General features: G+C 34.7%; 1 protein-coding gene across 2 annotated transcripts in view; it reads right to left on the bottom strand.

The window, feature by feature from the left end:
* Positions 1-22,601, bottom strand: part of Ppp2r3c (protein phosphatase 2 regulatory subunit B''gamma) — a 35,705-nt gene that overhangs the window by 1,037 nt on the left and 12,067 nt on the right. For both annotated transcript variants that reach the window (XM_005322680.4, XM_013357454.4), the window contains exons 7-12: positions 12,528-12,660; positions 10,822-10,877; positions 9,924-9,999; positions 8,729-8,865; positions 3,549-3,686; positions 708-767 (exon numbers count right to left, since the gene is read on the bottom strand). In XM_005322680.4, coding sequence (XP_005322737.1) covers positions 708-767; positions 3,549-3,686; positions 8,729-8,865; positions 9,924-9,999; positions 10,822-10,877; positions 12,528-12,660 — 600 coding nt within the window. The remainder of the gene's footprint in view (positions 1-707; positions 768-3,548; positions 3,687-8,728; positions 8,866-9,923; positions 10,000-10,821; positions 10,878-12,527; positions 12,661-22,601) is intronic.

The raw sequence follows: 22,601 nt of genomic DNA, 5'->3' as shown, positions 1-22,601 counted from the left end.
TAACAATTCAGGAACATAAACTGTATAAACTTTTAGTCTTTCCTAGATTGGTTACAGTTTAAAATTTTTATATCTTAAACTTCCTGTTGCAGAGTTTCAAATATGCTTTGTTTAGTTCTTTACTCAGTTGAAACTGGTCAGGGTATTTTATTACACATGTTACCAAACATGAAGAACCAAATGGTACTAGATACTGAAAGTTATTCGGAACTGGTAAAAATGATTACTAAAATGCTAGGCAACAACAGTGTTTGACATAGTGGTGGTTTTCATATTGTAGGACTGATGTCTCCTTAAATTTAATATATCAAAGCAAGTGGCTCTTTGAGAGATTATACTAAAAAAGTGCTTGAATCTAAGTAGTTCCCAATTATAATTTGAATTTATAGTGGAATAGACTACCAAAGGATGCAAGCTAAACTGAAAAATGAATGCATGCTTCCAATGAAAACACAACGTTGACAATACTAAAATTTTGAACTCTAATTACAAATTAATCATGATTCACATGTCTTAATTTCCAATTATCTAAATATCAGTTCAGAACAAGTAACAGTTAATACCCGTTTGGGTATTTGCTTCTTTGGGTATAGTACTTGATAGTACATAGCTTTCATATAAAATTTCATGTTCTACAACTGATTATCTGATATTAACACAATAATGTTTACTGGTAATGTTATATACATTAAAGAGGAAAAATTAACCTTGACGTCTTGAAATGAAACAGGATCTTGTCCATGGATTTTCATTAGTTCTTGTATGGCCTGTATTTAGTGGAAATAAATCTAAATAAAAAATAAAATTCACAATATCCCCCTTCTCGCCCCAAATATCTTTCTATTCCTTTTTCTTTCCTATCACACCAGAAGCCTTATCATCTAAATCTCTCTTACCTATCTTAATTTCCTTGATCTTGCTCCACGTCCAGTCAGTAAAATAATAAACATGCTGGTTCTGTGTAACTACTAACCTTTCTACATCTATATCTTAACTATTAAGAACTTCAGGATAAAAAAAACAATAGGACTGTGGATTCTTGCTACATTCTTGAATGTTCTCCCACTTCAAATAAGCCCTCAACATGGTCATTATTCTTTTATGGCCTGCTCTTCCTATTTTCTATGAATGCTGTTCATACATTCTCCATTAAAAAAAAATCTTTTTAGATGTAGATAGACACAATACCTTTATTTTATTTTTATGTGGTGCTGAGGATCGATCTCGTGACTCACTCGTGCTAGGCAAGCACTCCACTCAGCTCAACCCCACCCCACATTAACCATTCTTTAAGACCCCTATCCACATCTTCCTCCCAACCCTACAGTTTACCTTCTACTTAGAAAAAATGAAAGCAGACCTCCTTCAGAATCTTCCTTTTTATAAACGACAATATCAAGAATGACTGTTGTCATTCAGTTGGACTAAAAAATACTTTAGGTGAGAGTCATTAATTTGGAAGTGTTAAGCTTAAAAAAATAGTCAATACATGTATTTCAAATTACTCTGGATGTGGTGCCAAGTATCCCCAGTGTATCTGAAGGAGGTAAGAATTTATGAGCACACTCAGTTAATATAATAGTAGACTTGCACAGCATAGTCACCTTCTAAGTCCAGCTTTATCACTGGCATATTAATAGATAATAGCTCTACATACAGTGTTAGGCCGGAGAAACTTTTTAACTTTAACCCAAAGAAACAAGCTTAAATAAACTTTGATAAAATAGATTCATGCATGAAATATTTTTAAAGCAAAATTAAAAGAGGAAAAGAAAAAGATCTTTATGAAAAGGGGTTGAATGTTTAATTCTTTTTTTTTTTTTTTTTTTTTTTTTTAAAGAGAGAGTGAGAGAGGAGAGAGAGAGAGAAATTTTTAATATTTATTTTTTAGTTCTCGGCGGACACAATATCTTTTGTTGGTATGTGGTGCTGAGGATCGAACCCGGGTCGCACGCATGCCAGGCGAGCGCGCTACCGCTTGAGCCACATCCCCAGCCCGAATGTTTAATTCTTAAAAGACAGTTTTTTTTGTCTGCTGAAGCTCAAACCCAGGGCCTAATACATGCTAAGCAAGTCCTCTATTACTAAATTACCTCCCTATCCCTTTTTTTTTTTAATATTTATTTTTTAGTTGTAGTTGGTGGTGCTGAGGATTGAACCCAGGGCCTGGCATGTGTTAAGCGAGCGCTCTACTGCTGAGCCACAATCCCAGCCCTATCCCTATTTTTCTAAGACTGAATTTTCACTTATTAGATTTGTCTGAAATGGGAGGCATCCTTTGATATGATAGTACTTTTTCAGATTAGCAATTAATTTAAGCCCATATCACATTCAATTAGAATTGTTTAAAAATTTACTGTGCTGGGGATAGAATTAAGCCAAATGCTGGGCAACAACTACCACTGAGCTGCAATTTCAGCTTTGCCTTAAATTTTTAAAAAATGTTTTCTAACAATGAGATTATAATTTATCCTAATATTTGCAGTCAATACTGCCTGAAATTATAATGGAAAGCTTTCTATGGAATATAACATGGAATTTATGAAATATATATTATGAAACCCTAAGGATAGATTCAGAAACCAGATAAAGTTATAAATCAGTACCAAAACTTTTTTAAATGGAAAAAAAATCCCTGGGGGCAATAATTTATGACAAAAGATTTGAAAATGTCATTGTTTTTTAAAAAAATTTTCTTCCTACTGTTGTCTTGACTGTATAAAAATCACATGGTTGGGCTGGGGTTGTAGTTCAGTGATAGGCAAAGCACTTACCTAGTACATGTGAGTAACTGAATTTGATCCTCAGCATCACATAAATGAATAAAATAAAGGTATAAAAAAATCATGTGGTCTGTGAAAATATGGTGATGATGCAGAACACTATTGTACAAAACTATTCCATCAAGTGGAAAAATTACCATTCATATTAAGGAATTATGTGTCTTAAGGGCAGAGCATTTCTACTTTTACGTGTGTTGGAACTGAATGCTATCAGGTACAATCCAATTCCATTTCAGAGCTCACTGTTACTCTGTGATCTGAGACCAACTAAGGAACAAAATAAATGCTTCAGCAAATCTCTTGCATAGAAGTGCAGCACACAATTCTGGACAGTTTGAAATTATTTTTATAACATAGCACAAAAGAATCTACAACTAAAGTCTGTAAAGCTTCCCTGGAAAGGAGTTACCTTTTCTGAATGTCTAATCAAAGCTTAGGCTTTTACACAGTAGTTTTTGATTAACCAAAGAATTCAATTTCTCATCTCTAAAGGCTAGTACAGCCCATAATATTTATTATTTCCATGCTTTTTCAGTATTTACATATAATCAAATTGGCTTTTACTATTAACTTTTTTTTAATGGAAGGAAAAAAAATCCTAACACCAGAGTTGATTTCCTTCTGCAAAACAAAAACATAAAAATTTGTTTGTAAATCCTTTGTTGGATTTAAAAACCACAAGTTAGGTAAAATTGTCACTAAGTAGTTAAGTCATATGGTATAATATCTTAAGGAATAATGTTTCTTTACCCAATTGAGACTTACCCTAAAGAAATAATTAAGGGAAAAGACATTGAGATATCCCTTATTCTCAATATCAAGCAGTTTGAAAATATATTGCAAAGCTGCAGGTTCCTTCCTGTTTTCTAATGCAAGAACAAAATCCAAGTAGGTCTTATAGTCCTATAGAAAAAAAAAAAAGATGGTCAGTAAAGGGCTTACTTGAAATTACCTTTTCAAGTAAATGATAAAAGTTATTTTGCAATCCAGGGAGGCAAATTTAAATTTTTTAAGTTAATATGAAATTATAAACCAATTGGCACATTTAATATTAGTTTCTAGAAACTCTAAATAATATCTGTACATGATAGTTTTGGGAATATTTTCTCATGAGATTGGCTGTGTATAATATTCATTATACTTTTGAAATAGTGACTTGAAATAGTGACTATGTTATTATGCATCACCATTAAATTTACATCTTCATTTCAATGTCATTATTTTAAAAAAATTTTTTATCTGGAATGAATAGAACAGTAAACTTATATTGCTGCTTTGAAATACAGTTGTCTGTATTTATGGATTCCACATCTGTAGATTCTACCAACTGCAGACTAAAAACATGGGGTAATTAAAAAAAATCACAAATGCATTGAACATTGATAGGTTTTTTTCCCCTTATTATTTCTTAAATAACACAGTAAAAGTTTTACAGTCAAGACATGATTTTAAGTACAGTGGAAATAAGTATGTAAGTTATATGCAAATACAACATTATTACAGAAGGAACTTGAGAGCATTTGCAGATTTTGGTATCTACTGAGGGTCCTGGAACTGATATGCAGGCAGATACTGGGGGATGACTATAGTGTTTAAAAAAAATTTTTTTTTTTTTTTGTACCGTGGATTGAACTCGGGGGCACTCAACCACTGAGCCACATCCCCAGCCCTATTTTGTATTTTATTGAGAGAGAGGGTCTCACTGAGTTGCTTAGCACCTTGCCATTGCTAAGACTGGCTTTGAACTCTCTAGATCCTCCCGTCTTAGCCTCCTGAGCCACTGGAATTACAGGTGTGTGCCACTGTGCCCGGCTGTTTAAAATTTTTACATCAGATGATTTCCAGTAAGAAAATTCTGTTCTCATTAAAAAAAAAAAAATACAAACGAAAGCTAGAAAGACACGAACAGAAAGCTTTGTCTTGTTACTATTGCTCTGTAGTATAGTTTGAAGTCTGGTATCGCTATACCACCTGATTCACACTTCCTGCTTAGCATTGTTTTTGCTATTCTGGGTTTTTTATTTTTCTATATGAATTTCATGATTGCTTTCTCTATTTCTACAAGAAATGCCATTGGGATTTTGATTGGCATTGCATTAAATCTATAGAGAACTTTTGGTAATATCGCCATTTTGATGATGTTAGTTCTGCCTATCCATGATCAGGGTATATTTTTCCATCTTCTAAGATCTTCTTCAATTTCTCTCTTTAGGGTTCTGTAAGTTTTCATTGTATAAGTCTTTCACCTCTTTTGTTAGGTTGATTCCCAAGTATTTTTTTTTTTTTGAGGATATTGTGAATGGAGTGGTTGTCCTCATTTCCATTTCAGAGGATTTGTCGCTGATATACAGGAATGCCTTTGATTTATGCGTGTTGATTTTATATCCTGCCACTTTGCTGAATTCATTTATTAGCTCTAATAGTTTCTTTGTAGACCCTTTTGGGTCTGCTAGATATAGAATCATGTCATCTGCAAATAGAGATAATTTAAGTTCTTCTTTTCCTATTTTTATGCCTTTAATTTCTTTCGTCTAATTGCTCTGGCCAGTGTTTCGAGAACTATGTTGAACAGAAGTGGTGAGAGAAGGTATCCCTGTCTTGTTCCAGATTTTAGAGGGAATGCCTTCAATTTTTCTCCATTCAGAATGATGCTAGCCTGAGGCTTAGCATAGATTGCTTTTACAATGTTGAGGTATGTTCCTGTTATCCCTAGTTTTTCGAGAATTTTGAACATAAAGGGATGCTGTACTTTGTTATCCCTGTCTTGTTCCAGATTTTAGAGGGAATGCCTTCAATTTTTCTCCATTCAGAATGATGCTAGCCTGAGGCTTAGCATAGATTGCTTTTACAATGTTGAGGTATGTTCCTGTTATCCCTAGTTTTTCGAGAATTTTGAACATAAAGGGATGCTGTACTTTGTCGAATGCTTTTTCCGCATCTATTGAGCATGGTACTGGTACCAAAACAGGCGGGTGGACCAATGGTACAGAATAGAGGACACAGAAACCAACCCACAAAACTACAACTTTCTTATATTTGATAAAGGGGCTAAAAGCATGCAATGGAGGAAGGATAGCATCTTCAACAAATGGTGCTGGGAAAACTGGAAATCCATATGCAACAAAATGAAACTGAATCCCTTTCTCTCGCCATGCACAAAAGTTAACTCAAAATGGATCAAGGAGCTTGATATCAAATCAGAGACGCGGCATCTGATAGAAGAAAAAGTTGGCTACGACCTACATACTGTGGGGTCAGGCTCCAAATTCCTCAATAGGACACCCATAGCACAAGAGTTAATAGCAAGAATCAACAAATGGGACTTACTCAAACTAAAAAGTTTTTTCACAGCAAAAGAAACAATAAGAGAGGTAAATAGGGAGCCTACATCCTGGGAACAAATCTTTACTCCTCACACTTCAGATATAGCCCTGATATCCAGAGTATACAAAGAACTCAAAAAATTAGACAATAAGACAACAAATAACCCAATCAACAAATGGGCCAAGGACCTGAACAGACACTTCTCAGAGGAGGACATACAATCAATCAACAAGTACATGAAAAAATGCTCACCATCTCTAGCAGTCAAAGAAATACAAATCAAAACTACCCTAAGATACCATCTCACTCCAGTAAGATTGGCAGCCATTATGAAGTCAAATAACAACAAGTGCTGGAGAGGATGTGGGGAAAAGGGTACACTTGTACATTGTTGGTGGGACTGCAAATTGGTGCAGCCAATTTGGAAAGCAGTATGGAGATTTCTTGGAAAGCTGGGAATGGAACCACCATTTGACCCAGCTATTCCCCTTCTGGGTCTATTCCCTAAAGACCTAAAAAGAGCATGCTACAGGGACACTGCTACATCGATGTTCATAGCAGCACAATAGCAAGACTGTGGAAGCAACCTAGATGCCCTTCAATAGATGAATGGATAAAAAAAATGTGGCATTTATACACAATGGAGTATTACTCTGCATTAAAAAATGACAAAATCATGGAATTTGCAGGGAAATGGATGGCATTAGAGCAGATTATGCTAAGTGAAGCTAGCCAATCCCTAAAAAACAAATGCCAAATGTCTTCTTTGATATAAGGAGAGTAACTAAGAACAGAGTAGGGAAGAAGAGAATGAGAAGACTAGCATTAAACAGGGATGAGAGGTGGGAGGGAAAGGGAGAGAGAAGGGAAATTGCATGGAAATGGAAGGAGACCCTCAGGGTTATACAAAATTACATACAAGAGGAAGTGAAGGGAAAGGGAAAAATAATACAAGGGGGAGAAATGAATTACAGTAGAGGGGGTAGAGAGAGAAGAGGGGAGGGGAGGGGAGGGGGTATAGTAGAGGATAGGAAAGGCAGCAGAATACAACAGACACGAGTATGGCAATATGTAAATCAATGGAAGAGTAACTGATGTAATTCTGCAATCTATATATGGGGGAAAAATGGGAGTTCATAACCCACTTGAATCAAAGTGTGAAATATGACATATCAAGAACTATGTAATGTTTTGAACAACCAACAATTAAAAAAAAGAAAGCTTTGTCTTGGAAAAAGGACATTCAGATTGTTTTGTATGATTTTGGGAGATTCTCAAATTAGAAAAAAATTAACATTAGAAATGATTTTGTAGGCTAAGAATTATTCATAAATTATACTGTAAAGAATTAAAGAAATATAACTTCATCATTTTTCACCAGAAATTACTAGTGTAATACAATCCCCTCACTGTCTAATGTCAACAGCTGTGGGAGTCAGAGTTTTGGAGCCTTTTCCCCATTTTTTCTGTTGTTGGCTAACAATGGTATTACTTGGTAAATTCCTATTTTTTTTAAACATTTATTCTTTAGTTGTAAGTGGACATAATACCTTTATTTAATTTTTATGTGGTGCTGGAGATCGAACTTTTCCTCTGAGCCACAACCCCAACCCCTTGGCAAATTCCTATTAAAGCTAAATGATATAATACAAAAACCCCATTCTCATCTGAGTGATTATTTCTTAAGCACCACGAGTTTGGAAAACTCATCATACATATCCTTACCATCACTCTCAACCCCATATTAGGGATCACCCAGGGCATTGCAATAGCAAGTGTCAGACAAATGCTATTTTTGAGAAAATAGCAATTGTATTTTAACAATTTTAAACAATTTTATTTTGAAACAGGGTCTTACCAAGTTGCCTATGCTTGCTTTGATCTTGAGTTCATCCTTCCTCGGACTCCCGGGTAGCTGGAATTACTGATGTGCACCCCCATGACCCCACACCACATTATTTTTCATAACAACAATTTTGATGTTAAAGGTTTATTTAGAATTTTCCTTTTCAAGTTCTAAAGACCACAAAGAAAAATATAATTGCATACCCTCAACTACATAAGCAGTAAATTCTTTCTAAAATTATACTCTCAGATTCCCAAGTATTTTGAGAAAGAAAATGGCAATTACATTTTATACTAATATAAATAGGTTAATATCAGACTTAAATTGTGGTACTGTTAGATCTGATAATTTAATGACCAGACTATCTACATGAAAATAGTTAATAGGATTAAACTCTCAGATTTCTTTTATTTTTTAGTTTTAAGTGAACACAATATTTTTATTTTATTTTTATGTGGTGTTGAGAATCGAACCCAGTGCCTCATGCACGCTAGGCAAGTACGCTATACTTGTTCATACTTCTCCACAATAGGAGCATAACAATGAAACAAACAAAATATTAAAATTTATTATCTGTACTGAGCCCATTAGGGAAGTATGTTTTTAAGTGAATTTACCTTACAACCAAAGGTTCTGAATATCAAGTAATTTGATTTGTTTATATTTTTAACTTGTATTAAACTATGATATTAATCTGAATTACATCAACAAAAGGGCTTATGGAAATTGCAGGAACCTAAAATTTTAAAGCTCATCATCAGATCTGAACAATTACCATTTCTCCATCATAAGTGAGACATTCCTGGAAAACACGATCTAAGAAGACGTTGGTCATGGTTGCTGTTCCATAGCGAGACAGTTCTTCTTTACTGAGCATACCATTGTGATCCTTATCAAGATTCAAATACTGGCCTTGGGAAGAAAAATAAAAAGATGCCTATGACCAAAAATTTTTAATTAAAGATAATAGAATAGACATTAATAAAAAGTTCTTATTATTGGTTAATATTTTGATTTTCAAACTATGTTACAGGTAGGGTAGTAAGCGTAATAACATCAGCTATTTTTAAAATTTTGATTAGAACAACCATTAAGTTAGAACTGGTCAAAAAAAAAATCATGAAGGCCAGGGCCTTTGGCTATTTTAATTACATCTTTGTCTTCAGTTTGCAACATTTAAAATATTTCTAGAGTCTAAATTAGATGGAGGGAGGGGTCGAGAAAAAACATTAAAATGCTATCAACTTGGAAGAACAGATCATGGATCCCAAAATGTGTCAGAAGACGACTTAACAGGTTAAATGTGGGTAACATGAAATTTGATAAAAGAGCAAAAACCAATCTCTGGAACACCTCCCTCTATGGATTCTGAGAACAGCATTTTATCACAAAGTAAGACAACAGTTGATATTCATAAACGGTGTTCCTTAGTCAATAAGAATCAAATTACATCTGTTCTATTGAAAAGTGTGGTAATTAAAAAAGGATTCCTAAATTAAAATGCTAGTATTTAAACAAGTAAATCTTTAGTAATCTACAATACTGTTATTTAGAAGTTCTGGAGATCAGATCCAGGGCCATTGCACATACTAGGCAGATGCTTTTCCACTGATCTACATTCCTAGCCCCAGAATGCTTTAAGACAGACAAGATGGTGTATACCTATAATCTCAGTGACACAGTAGACTGAGCCCGGAGGATCAAGGTTAGGCAGGCAGGAAAGTTCAAGGCCAGCCTCAGAAACTTAGTGAGGCCCTAAGTAACTTAAGGAGACCCTGTCTCAATAAAAATATAAAAAGAGCTGTAGATGTGGCTCAGTGATTAAGCTCCCCTGGGTTCAATACCCAGTCACCCCCCCCCCCAAAAAATACTTTGCTTTTAAGGCAAAATAGTCTATGTATAAAACTGTCTTCTGAGCACCAATGGAGAAATGGATAACTCAAATTTTAGCAATATGATGGAGAACATACCATAAACCCTTAGGGCAGAAGGAGCAGAAAACCAATTTGTTTCTTGACTCTCTTTGGATAGTTCTTCATCCCTTAACTAAAGGGAAAAAGAGACATTAATAGAAAATAGTTATAGAATGGCAGTTATCAAAAATACAAACAATAAGTGTTGGTGAGGATGTGGGAGAAAAGGCACACTCATACATTGCTGGTGGGACTGCAAATTGGTGTAACCACTCTGGAAAGCAGTATGGAGATTCCTTAGAAAACTTGGAATGGAACCACCATTTGACACAGCTATTCCACTCCTTGGTATATATCCAAAGGACTTAAAATCAGCATACTATAGTAACACAGCTACAGTCAATGTTTATAGCAGCTCTTTTCATAATAGCTAAACTGTGAAAGTAACCTAGATGCTTCGATAGATGAGTGGATAAAGAAATTGTGGTATATACACGTGATGGAATACTACTCAGCATTAAGAGAATAAAATTATGGAATTTGCAAGTAAATGGATGAAGTTAGAAAATATCATGCTAAGTGAAGTAAGCCAATCCCAAAAAACCAAAGGTCGAATGTTCTCTCTGATAACTGGATGCTGATCCATAATGGCAAGGAGCATAGGTAAAATGGAGAAAGTCTGGGTAAAGGGGAGGGAAAGAAGGTGGAGGTATGGAGGCAGGAAAGATGGTGGAATGGGATGGACATTGTTACCCTAGGTACACTTGTGACTGCATATATGGTGTGTTGCTATATTGTGTTACAATCAGAGAAATGAAAAGTTATGCTACAACTGTGTACAATGAATCAAAATGCATTCTGCTATCTCATATACCTAATTAAAATAAATAAATTAAAAAAAGAAAATAGTTAATTATCAATTGATGTAATTAAGTAGTTAAAAAAAAGTATTTACCTCCAATAAGTCATCCAGGAAGCTGCATGCTAAAATATCTTGAATTTTAATTTTTCCTTTAAAAAACATAAATGAATACTTAATTTCATTTTAAGAACAAGAGCAACTTAATTTGTTAAAGTTTATTATTTTACATGAGCTATTACACAATTGATATTTTAAAACTTCTAGCTCCAAAATCCTTATTACATATTACTACAAAAAGGGAAACATTTAGTAAAAGCTGTATGTATATATTTACTTTTATACTCCCAAATATATGTCTAAGCTATAAATTCTAAAATTATCAGAGTTACAAAAAAGTAATGCCAAAAATTCTGTGAACCAGTTGGGCATAGTGGTGCTGCCTGAAATCCCAGTGACTTAGGAGGCTAAAGCAGGAGGATTGTAAGTTCAAAGCCAGCTTCAGAAACTTAGTGAGGCCTGAGGTTACTGAGCAAGACCCTGTCTCAAAATAAAAAAATAAAAAGGGCTGGGAATGTGACTTAGTGAAGCACCCCTGGGTTCAATCTCTGGTACCAAAATAAATAAATAAATAAAAATTCTATGGCAAAGATATAATACTGTTTATAAAAATAAGAAAAGAAGGGCTGGGGTTGTGGCTCAGAGGTAGAGCGCTTGCCTACCATGTGTGAGGCACTGGGTTCAATCCCCAGCACCACATAAAAATAAAATAAAGGATATTGTGTCCACCTATAACTAACTAACTAACTAACTAACTAAATAAATAAATAAATAAAGGAAAGGAGACAGTTTCTGTTTTTCTTTGATAGATTCTGGAATAGGAAGCAAAACAGAAGTATGGTTAAGCATTGACAGATGGGGGGCTGGGTATGAAACTCAAGTGGCAGAGCACTCGCCTAGCACATGTGAAGCACTGGGTTCGATGCTTAGCACCACATAAAAATAAATAAAGGCATGCTGTCCATCTAAAACTATGAAAAAGTGAAAAAAAAGAGCTGACAGATGGGAAGATAACTACTTCTATAAGAAATGAAAGAATCCAGGTAAAATGCTTAGCATAGTGCCTTGTTTATAATAAATATTCAAAATAGTTTATATTTTATAAGCTTTCAAAAGGAAAAGGTGTGTATGTACCTACACCTGGAGGAGTTTAAAAAGATAATCAGGTACTATGTGTTGCAATGGACTTATTGCTGGGTTTTCAAGAAAAGGAGGAGAATCAAAAGACTTTGGGCCTTCTCTGACCCTTCCTTTGCCTTAATTACATGTATTTAAGTCTGGGCAGGTTAAAATAGTCAATAAAACAATACTGTCACCAAGGCCAAACTTACTAATCTGATTCCTATATAGGATAGTAATCTTGGGAAAAATCATCTTGGCTCTCTAGTATATCACATATCAGGAACAGCAAATTATATCAGAGTAATTGGTTTCTTAGAACTGGAAAGAAGTGCAATAATTGATTACCTAATTTGTACTTTTTCATTTTAGGGACAAACTGAGAGGTGACATCCCCATTATCACAAAATTTTTATAGCCAGTGCAAATAAATCATAAAAGATCTTTATATAAACCTAAACAAAAGCTTTAAAAAAAATCCCGTACTCCTTTGATATTCACTAGATTATTAGTGATAATGACATGTTAGGAAAATAAATAAATGACATTTTTCAAGACTTCTCTAATTCTTGAGACTGAGATATAATAATATTCTCATCATATCCAAGTTACATAAGATTTACCTGTTCTTAGAGGGTCCAGAAAGAAGAAAAATTTCCTAACTGCTGTACAAACATAAAAGGAGTAAAAGGATTTTTCCAGGCCATCTAATTGTGGCAAAGTAGGGATAAGTTCCAATATGTAGTTTTCTAAATCCTAAAAACAAAATAAAATAAAAATTTAAAATGTTAAATGTCTTTTTTTTTTTTTTTAAGTGTGTGTGTGTGTGTGTTGGGGGCAGGGTACTGGAACCTAAACCCAGGACACTATCACCAAACTACATCCTTGACCCTTATTATTTTTTATTTTGAGACAAGGTCTCACAAAGTAAGGCTGGACTTGAACTTGTGATCCTCCTGCCTTGGTTTACTGAGTAGCTGGGATTATACCATGTCTCGTTAAATATCCATCTTGATTCTTTATTAGATACTGGAATACAATTTATGTCCTAAAAAGTTATTTGGCATTGGGTCAGGATTGAGTTTCATGCCTGTAATCTCAGCCACTCAGGAGGCTAAGGCAGGAAGTTCACAAATTCAAAGCCTGGATAACTTAATGAGATTCTATCAATATTTCTAAAAATTAAAAAGTGGCCTGAGGATGTAGCTCAGTGGTAGTGTGCCCCTGGGTTCAATCCCCAGTACTGAAAAAAAAGAAAAAAAAGAAAAAATGTAAAACAAAAAACACAAACAAACCAGCATTAATACTATATAGATGACAAAACAAATTAACAATCACGTCAGTAGTGAAACATACATTGTTTCTACTAATTTACCTTTAAAAATTTTTAACATTATTTTTAATAAGTAATACATTTGATATAGTTTCAAATTTGAAAGGAACAAACAAAAACTCATTAATAAGTCTTCTCTCACCTTCTCTCCCATCAGGTAACCTATATTATCATCTTCTCTCTCTTTTTAAAATACATTTTATTATGTTGCTTAGGGTAGCTTGAATTCCTGTGCTCAAGAGATCCTTCTGCCTCAGCCTCCAGAATAACTGGGACAAGTGTGCACTATTTCATCAAGCTTAAATGATCAACTTCTGATGTGGCTTTCCAAAGACAATGATGCAATTACAAGTCTATACATATCTATGCATATTTCTGCCTCTCTTTTTACACAGAATGTAGCTGTATACCATGAAAAATGCTTTTGTCAATTAACAGTATATAGTCATTCATACTGGTTCTCAAAGAGCTACTATTTTAAATAACTTTATTATTTCATTTTATGGATGTACCATAATTTATTTAACTGGGTTTCTACTGACAGACATGTATGTTGTTTCTCGTCTTATCTTACTACCCTAAAAACAGTACAAGAAAGGGCTAAGCTAATTTTTCATTGTAGATATTATAGAAGAATACAGGATCTAATTTCTGTAACTGGAACTGCTGGGTCAAAGCATATGCATATTTATAATTTCACTGACACTGGCAAACCTCCCACCTTCTCCATAAACACTATATGCATTTGACATTCCGGCCAGTGACATGAAGGCTATTTCCATAGTTCCCAAATTATGCGCCTCTGGGCTTGGGAACTCACAGGGCAGCAGTAGGATATTTTTAAATTTTGAGGAGAAACAATGACATCTGTCAGATACTGCATGACAGACATTGTTAGGACTGGCTGAAGGTGGTTCATGTTGCAATATATTTCATTTGTAACAAATCATTGCAAAGCTAGGTTTTTGATGGATTTTGTGATAAAGCAAGTACCACACAAAATTCAGTGTAGAATAGAAAGTGAGGATTACTGTGTCCAATCTTATTCCAAGTTTGAGTAGTTATATAGTGTTCAATAGGCACACACATCCTAGTAGTAACTGCTATGTAAGAATGAAGAAAAATATTATTTTTTTCAACTTTGTATTTTTTCAAGTGGCCGAAAGAATACTTAATGAATACTTTCATTAACTTGTTTAGAATTATCTGGTTAATAAATGGAACTGTTAGGGATTTATTTTGGGCCAGAGGCTCTTACCAAGAGGATCTCATTAAAAGCATTATCAAATTTTTTGATCTCTGTTTATCTGACAGGTTAAAAAAAAGGTATCTTACTATAGATTTATCAGGCATTTTCTTATGCGAAGTTAAGGCTTTTTCTTATGATTAAGAAGCATTTGTGAGTGGGAGATGATGAAGGATTAGAGGACAAATGTACTTCTCAACAGCTCCTTAACACCAGACTTACAAAGCAGAAAGGCAGTTTCTCATTGAGGTGGGTAACTAAGGGAACTCACTGAAAATAGTGAACTATAAAAAAACAAACAAACAAACAAACAAAAAAACCCAACTAACCAAACAAACAAAATTATAGACACAGAAGTCAGAAACTTGAACATAAGAAATAATTTGTTAGAGAAGTGCCAGCTTGGGCATCAGCATGGATAGCAGCAGTAGAAGAAGGGAGGTGCAGCACAAACAAAGGAGACAGTGTGGCCAGCAGATAAAAAATTAAAAAATTAACTTGGGGTAACCTGTGGATTTGAGAAGAAGTCTGATTTCAACAGACCTGGAGTCTGTAAGGAGAAGGGATTCAGTGAAAGTAAATCCAAAAATAACTCCCACAGGAGAGGAAGCACTTTGGGCACAGAGAACTGCCACTGCTGTGGCACTCTCCACCGCTGGCACTACTAGAGAAAGTGGCCCCCACCACCTGCAAAAGCCACCTTGTCCCCAAGCCCTGCACCAACAGACAAGAGATTGGGAACCCTTGCAGCTAACCAAAACAATTCCTAGAAGGCACCTGAACTAAAATAGGGACAAAGAGAATTTCCCTGAATCATTCAGCCTATGGATCCTAAGGGAGGGAACTCCCATTGTTGCTTATGCTTCAGTGGTTACCAGGGATAATCTGCACTCCAGGGCAGAAACCTGGTATTTCATATTCATAGCTGTGAAGGTAAAATGTGTGGAGGTTTTGCTCCTATGCCTTAAAAGTGGTTGTTACCAGGGACCCTAGAAATCCAGACATCCTGCAGAGACTGGCATCACCCCAATAGTGGGTGTAGAGCAATTCTCAAACAGCCATTAACAGAGTTTCAAAGTTCAATCTAGACTAAACCTTAATACTGGAATATTCAATTCAGAACTCTGCAACACCCCTGTCACAGAACACACAATGTGTCTGCACCAAAACTGTGCTACTTCACCATAAACCAGTAGCAAAGATCAGAAGCACAACCAGCTGTGCCTCCTAGGCACAAAGCTTAGCAGTTAAGTGAGGAACACAAAGGCACTGGGATTAACAACCTCCAATTCTTGACCCAAGGGTTACAAAGCCAAAAACAAATATGAGGAATGAAAATCCATTGCAGCCAACAGTTTTGACCACCTCACTGGAAATAAGCCCTTTATTTCTCACCAGGATTTTTCTTTATTTTTTTCCTCATTTCATCTTCATATTTCCATTTTTAAAATATTCTTTTTAAACTTTTATTTTTTAAAACTTTTAAAAAATATTTTAATTTTAATTTTTTTGTTGCAAAGTCTTTTTTTTTTTAGAGAGAGAGAGAGAGAGAGAGAATTTTTAATATTTATTTTTTTAGTTCTCGGCGGACACAACATCTTTGTTTGTATGTGGTGCTGAGGATCGAACCCCGGCCGCACGCATGCCAGGGGAGCGCGCTACCGCTTGAGCCACATCCCCAGACCCTAATTTTAATTTTTTTAGTTGTAGATGGACACAATACCTTCTTCGTTTTATTTATTTTTATGTGGTGCTAAGGATCAAACTCAATGCCTCACAATGCTAGGCAAGTGCTCTACCACTGAGATACAACCTCAGCCCCAATTTTTAATTATTTAAATTTTTTTCAAACATTTAATCATAAATGCATAAATAAAGTGTACACAATTGACTTTTATTCAATCATAAAGAAAAATGAAATTATGTCATTTGCAGGAAAACTGATGGACCTTGGGACCATTACGTTAAGCAAAATAAGCTAAACTCAGAAGGTCAAGGGTTGTATATTTTCTCTCATATGTGGAAGCTAGAGAGGAAAAAGGAAAAGAAAGTTGGGTTGTCTCATGAAAATCAAAGTGAGATCAGTAGAAAAGAGGAAAGAGATTTGGAGGTAGGAAGAAGGGAGGGAAGGGGGAAATGCCAAGGAGTAATACTGGTCAAATTATATTATTATATTGTGTGAATATACAAATATGTAAGAACAAATCCCACTATTATGTACAACTGTAATGCACCAATAAAAAAGATGCAAAAATTTCATCATATTAATTTTTACAATTTTTTTGCATTATTTACGATTTTTTGTAAGTGTGTATGTGGGTGTGTGTATGTACTCACTATACAGATAGGTTTAAAAAATGTATGTATAGTTATCTAATTTTACTTTCATGAAAATTGCTTCCTTCTGCATCTATTTGTTATTTAGCCTTGATTTGTCTTAGGTGAGGTTCAATTATATGCAGGTTTGAGTTATTTTGATCTTACAGTTAATGGTTTGTCCATACTTAACTTCTAGTCCATCAAATTTTCCTGATGCCCTGTCCTCTTTCTTAATTACTTTCTGCAAATCTTTTATTCTTTCTTTTTTAAAGCCACCATCTGTACCCATTACCTGCCTCTAATGATCTCTTTTTAAAAATATTTCACTTTCTCTCACCTTCCTACTGTATTTTGTCTTACACTGGAATCCCAATAAATAACAGAATTATATAGTTAATGTAATTCATACTTCATTCATATTATTGTGATTATTAATATGAGGCACAACATAGTAGACAGGTGATGTTGAATACTTGATTTGGCCTACAATTTTGTATTGATGGCAGTAATGTTAAATGCTGACCCCAACCTTTCTTATATAGGTGGCAATTAGATATCAAAGTAGATACCAGATATTTATCTCAAAACTATACATCTATAATTGACATAAGTGCTAGTCCTGGCTCCCTATTTCCTCTACAGGGGAGACACTTCAAGATCACAGAGTAGATATCCTGCTGTTGAGAAACAGTTACAACTCAGCCAAGCAACAGTAAATCTCATTCCACATATGATCTAGCCCCACCGGATCCTAAACATTACTTCAGCTCATAGAATTGGGGAAAGAAAAACCCCAAATCAAAACTAGGCCCCAAGGAAAAACAACCAGAGGAGAACTTTAGGTACTCCTTGACATCTACTCATATCAAAAACAGACAGAAATCCCAGAACAAAAAATTACTACACATGTACAGATACATATGTAAAAGAGGAAGGAGAATCCATCTCAACAGACATGCAAGTCTAGGACCTCTGAAAACATGAGAAAACTGGCACACAAGTTATACTACAAAGCTATAGTAGCAAAAACTGCATGGTAATGGCATCAAAATATATACAAAAACCAATGGACTAGAAGACACAAAGACAAACCCACATACTTTCAGTCATCTGATAGTTGATAAATGAGCTGGGGGGGTGCGGGAAACAATGGAGAGAAGAACCCTTTTAACAAATAGTGCTGGGAAAACCAGATATTTACATGTAGAAGAATGAAATTATATCCCTGTCTTCACTTGCAAAAAAATTCAAATCAAAATGGATCAAAGACTTGGGAATTAGACCAGAAACCTTGCAACTGCCAGAAGAAAACATATGGTCAATACTCCATTATATAGGTAAAGCACTGACTTCCTCAACACGACCCTAAAGCTTAAAAAGTAAAACCAAGAATCAGTAAGTTGTTGCCATCAAATTAAAAAGCTCCTGCAGAGCAAAAAAAAAAAAAAAAAAAAAAAAAAAAAAAAAAAAAAAAAAAATGATTAAGAGAGTGAAAACAGAGCCTATGGAATGAAAAAAAATCTTTGCCAGTTACTCCTCTGACAGAGGATTTATATCCAGAATATATAAAGAACTCAAAAAAAAAAAAAAACCCTCAATGCCAAAAAAACAAATAACCCAATCAACAAATAGGCTAAATAACTAAACAGACATTTCTTAAAAGAAGAAACACAAGTGGCCAACAGATATATGAAATGTTCTATATCTCTAGCAATCAGGGAAATGCATATAAAAACTACTCTAAGATTTCATTCTAGTCAGAATAGCAATTATCAAGAATATGAATAATAATAAATGCTAGGGCTGGGGTTGTGGCTCAGTGATAGGGTGCTTGCATAGCACGAGTGAGGTATTGGGTTTAATCCTCAGCACAACATAAAATAAATAAATAAAAATAAAGGCATTGTGTCCACCTATAACTAATTTTTTTTAAATAATAAATGCTGGCAAGGATGTGAGGGAAAAGGTATACTCAAACACTGCTGGTGAGACTGCAAATTAGTATTAGTACAACCACTTTGGAAAGCAGTGTAGAAATTCCTCAAAAAACTAGGACTAGAAGGCTAGGGTTGTAGCTCAGTGGTAGAGCGCTTGTCTGGCACGTGTGAGGCCCTGGGTTCAATCCTCAACACCACATAAAAATAAATAAATAAAATAAAGGTATTGTGTTCACCTACAACTAAAAACAAACAAACAAAAAAAAAAAACCCAAAACCTAGAAATGGAACTACCATACGACTTAGCTATCCCACTCCATGGCATTTATCCAAAAGAACTAAAATCAGCCTACTATAATGATACATCCATTATAATGTTTAGCCAAATTATGAAATCAACCCAGGTGCCCATCAATAGATGATGGGCTTCCTTTTGTTCGTAGAAGAGGTCAAACTTTTCCTCAGCTATAAAAAAGAATGAAATAATGGCATTTTCCAATAAATGGATGGAAATGGAGAACATTAGGCTAAGTGAAATATGTCTGACTCAGAAAATCAAGAGAGCCAGCTCTCTCATATGTGAAAGCTAGAGCAAAATAAGGGAAAGAAGGTGGTGGGGGAGGGGATTAGATATCATAAAGACATAGGAAAGATCAGTGGAGAAAATGTAGGAGAATGAGAGGGAGGGAGGAAGAGAAAGGGAAAGAAATATGGGATGAATCTATATACATATATAAATGTACTAAAAGGAATTTCACTTTTGTGTATATGCAGAAAGTAGCAATAAAAAGTAAATAAAAGGAAGATCAGTAGATGAGGGAGAAAAGGAGGCAAGAGATGGGGGGAAAGGGGTGGGAGAAATAGATATTGAAATAAAATTCCTTATATGTATAAGTTTGTCAAAAAAATACTATTTATAATTACAATGCTATCATCAAAAATGGAAGCATTTGCACTTTATTTTTTACATACTATTTATATCCTTTGTCCAGTTTTCTACTTACCATTTCTTTTTAATTTCTAAGAGCTTTTTATATTTTATGGTAATTGGTCTTTGTGACTGAGTTTCAGATATCTTTTCCAGTTTTCTTTTAACTTTGTTTATGATGATCTTTGCCTTACATTTTTTGTTTAAGTTCACTGAATTTACTCTTTTGTAGTCTTCTTGGTTGTGCCATATTTAGGAAAACTTTCCCTATTCCAATTTTACATCTTGAAAGCCTCTCTTGGTTTTTAAAATTAAACAACTTTATTTTTGCTTTAACCATTTTAAGTATCATCTTTCTGATAGATCTGAGATATTTTATAATCTAAATTTATAAAATAAAAGGCATCTAAAACTTGATGTGTACAAAATAGGACTCTCTTTTCGGTTCTAATCCTGGTCCTTGACTGCTTCCCCCTTATTCTAACAGTTATTCAAAATAAAAACTGAAGACTCAACTTTGGTTCCCATCTTTCCTTTACCAATGTCCCTGTTCCTTACCTGCAATATTTAATCTAGCTTTTTTTTTTTTTTTTTTTATGCCGGGGGCAGGGGTGTTCAAAATATATCTTGGTTAATCTATTTATAGCTTTCTTGTAATTTTTTTTGTAGTTACAGATGGAAGAATGCCTTTGATTTATTTATTTTTATGTGGTGCTAAGGATTGAGCCTAGTGCCTCACATGTGCTAGGCAAGCGCTCTACCACTGAGCCATAACCCTATTTATAGCTTTCTTTATAGCCACCTATTATCCTGATCAACGACACTATCATGTCACTTGGACTACTGCAGTACATGAATCCCGCTTCCATTCTAGGCTCCTTACAAATCTCCACACAACATCCAGAGTGATCTTTAAAAATGTAAACCATGGGCTTCAGAGGTAGCTCAGTAGTAGAGCACTTACCTAACACATGTAAGGTCATAGGTTCCATCTCCAGTACCACCAAAAAAGAATTTTTAAAAAATTATGGTAGAACTAATAATGTAAGCCATGTTCTGACACACTCAGCTTTTAAAGTTCCAAGGGCTTCCCATTAACCTCAATATGAATCCAAACTTCATACCATGGCCTAAAATGCTTTGTATGTGGCCCCCTGCCTACTTCTCTGACTTCATCTCCTGTTGTTCTAACTCTTTTTTTTTTTAATTTAATATTTATTTTTTAGTTCTCGGCGGACACAACATCTTTGTTGGTATGTGGTGCTGAGGATCAAACCCGGGCCGCACGCATGCCAGGCGAGCATGCTTACCACTTGAGCCACATCCCCAGCCCTGTTGTTCTAACTCTTGATCATATGTTTTAGCCACCTTGGCTTCCTTTTGTTCATAGAACAGGTCAGATTTAATTGTGTCTTGAGGACACAATACTTGCTGTTCCTTCTGTGCTATATCTTCATTATGCTGACTTCTTTCTCATCCTCTATGGCTAAAACTTAATCACTATTTCAAAGAGGTACCCCTTCCATCCTATCTAAAATAGTCTCCTGACCCTATCATACTCTTGCCTAGTACCCTAATTTATTTTCCCCATATGACTTGTCACTACTTATTTAATAAATGTAAATGAAAGTTTGCATATAATACTCAAATTATAAATGTTAGTCTAGCAGTCACTGTCCTAAAATACAATGCCTGGTTTCAAATAGAAAAGTACCAAGGCTGGGAGAAAGACATTTTTCTTTGAGAGAAGTGTTTCTTTTCACTGAGAGAGAAAGAAAAAAAAATTCCCTTTTAAAAATAATAACTGTGGATATACAGTGTTTTCTCTCTGGTCCTCATCTCTTTCAATTTTTATTTCCATCTATGGAAAGAGGCAAGACATACAATAATAGGAGAGTACGTTTCGTAAACCAAATTAAGTGCTAAGGACAATTCTCAGAGCTAGGTAAGTACTCTAAAACCTGTCCTATGAATAAGTATCAACAAGTGACTATATTTTCCGTGCTACAGAGTGGTAGACAGAGGCAAGAGCCTTTGACTTTCAAGCTAATCTAAACTTTTTTTTATTAGTTACACATGACAGTACAATGATCTTGACAATTCATACATATGAATCAAATGGGGTACAATTTCTCATTTTTCTGATTGTACAAGTTGCAGAATCACATTGGTCATACAGTCACCTATATACATACAGCAATAATAATGTCTACTTTATTCTGCTGCCCTTGCTATCCCCACTTCCCCTCCCCTCCCCTTGATCTAAACTTTAATAGACAAAACACACTGGAAAGGTTGTACAGTGCCAGTGTTTAGAATGAGCTAAAAGATTCTATCTAAAGAAATCTGGGCTAAACAGACTTCAAGAAATTATTATTATTATTATTTTTTAATTTTAATATTTATTTTTTAGTTTTTGGCGGACACAACATCTTTGTTGGTATGTGGTGCTGAGGATCAAACCCGGGCAGCACGCATGCCAGGCGAGCGCGGTACCGCTTGAGCCACATCCCCAGCCCCTCAAGAAATTATTATACCAGTAATTCAGGAGGCTAAGACAGGAGGATTGCAAGTTCAGGGCCAGTTTCAAGATATTAATTATAAAAGGAACTATAACAAATGTAATGAGGAATTAATTTACATTTATTTAAGTCATACATTCAAATATTATTTAATTAACCTAGCACATACTTATGCCCCATTCCCTTCACTGACCTCCTACAACACTAGAAAAAGATTCTATATTTGGGGGGAAAAAACTTGAGCTGAAAACGTATATGTAGTTTAGATGCCCATACTTATAAAAAGTATAGTCATCTGTATCATGAGCTTATATTGTTTTTTTTTTGATGTTTTTAGTATTTTTTTCATTTGAGCTTATAATTCTTTATTGATAACTTATACCTAAATACATTAGTATCTAGTAAGGAATAA

Source organism: Ictidomys tridecemlineatus, chromosome 5 (assembly GCF_052094955.1).
Source record: "Ictidomys tridecemlineatus isolate mIctTri1 chromosome 5, mIctTri1.hap1, whole genome shotgun sequence".
Lineage (NCBI taxonomy): Eukaryota > Metazoa > Chordata > Mammalia > Rodentia > Sciuridae > Ictidomys > Ictidomys tridecemlineatus.
Note: the sequence above shows the minus strand (reverse complement) of the source record. Positions and strands in the feature narration are given on the sequence as shown.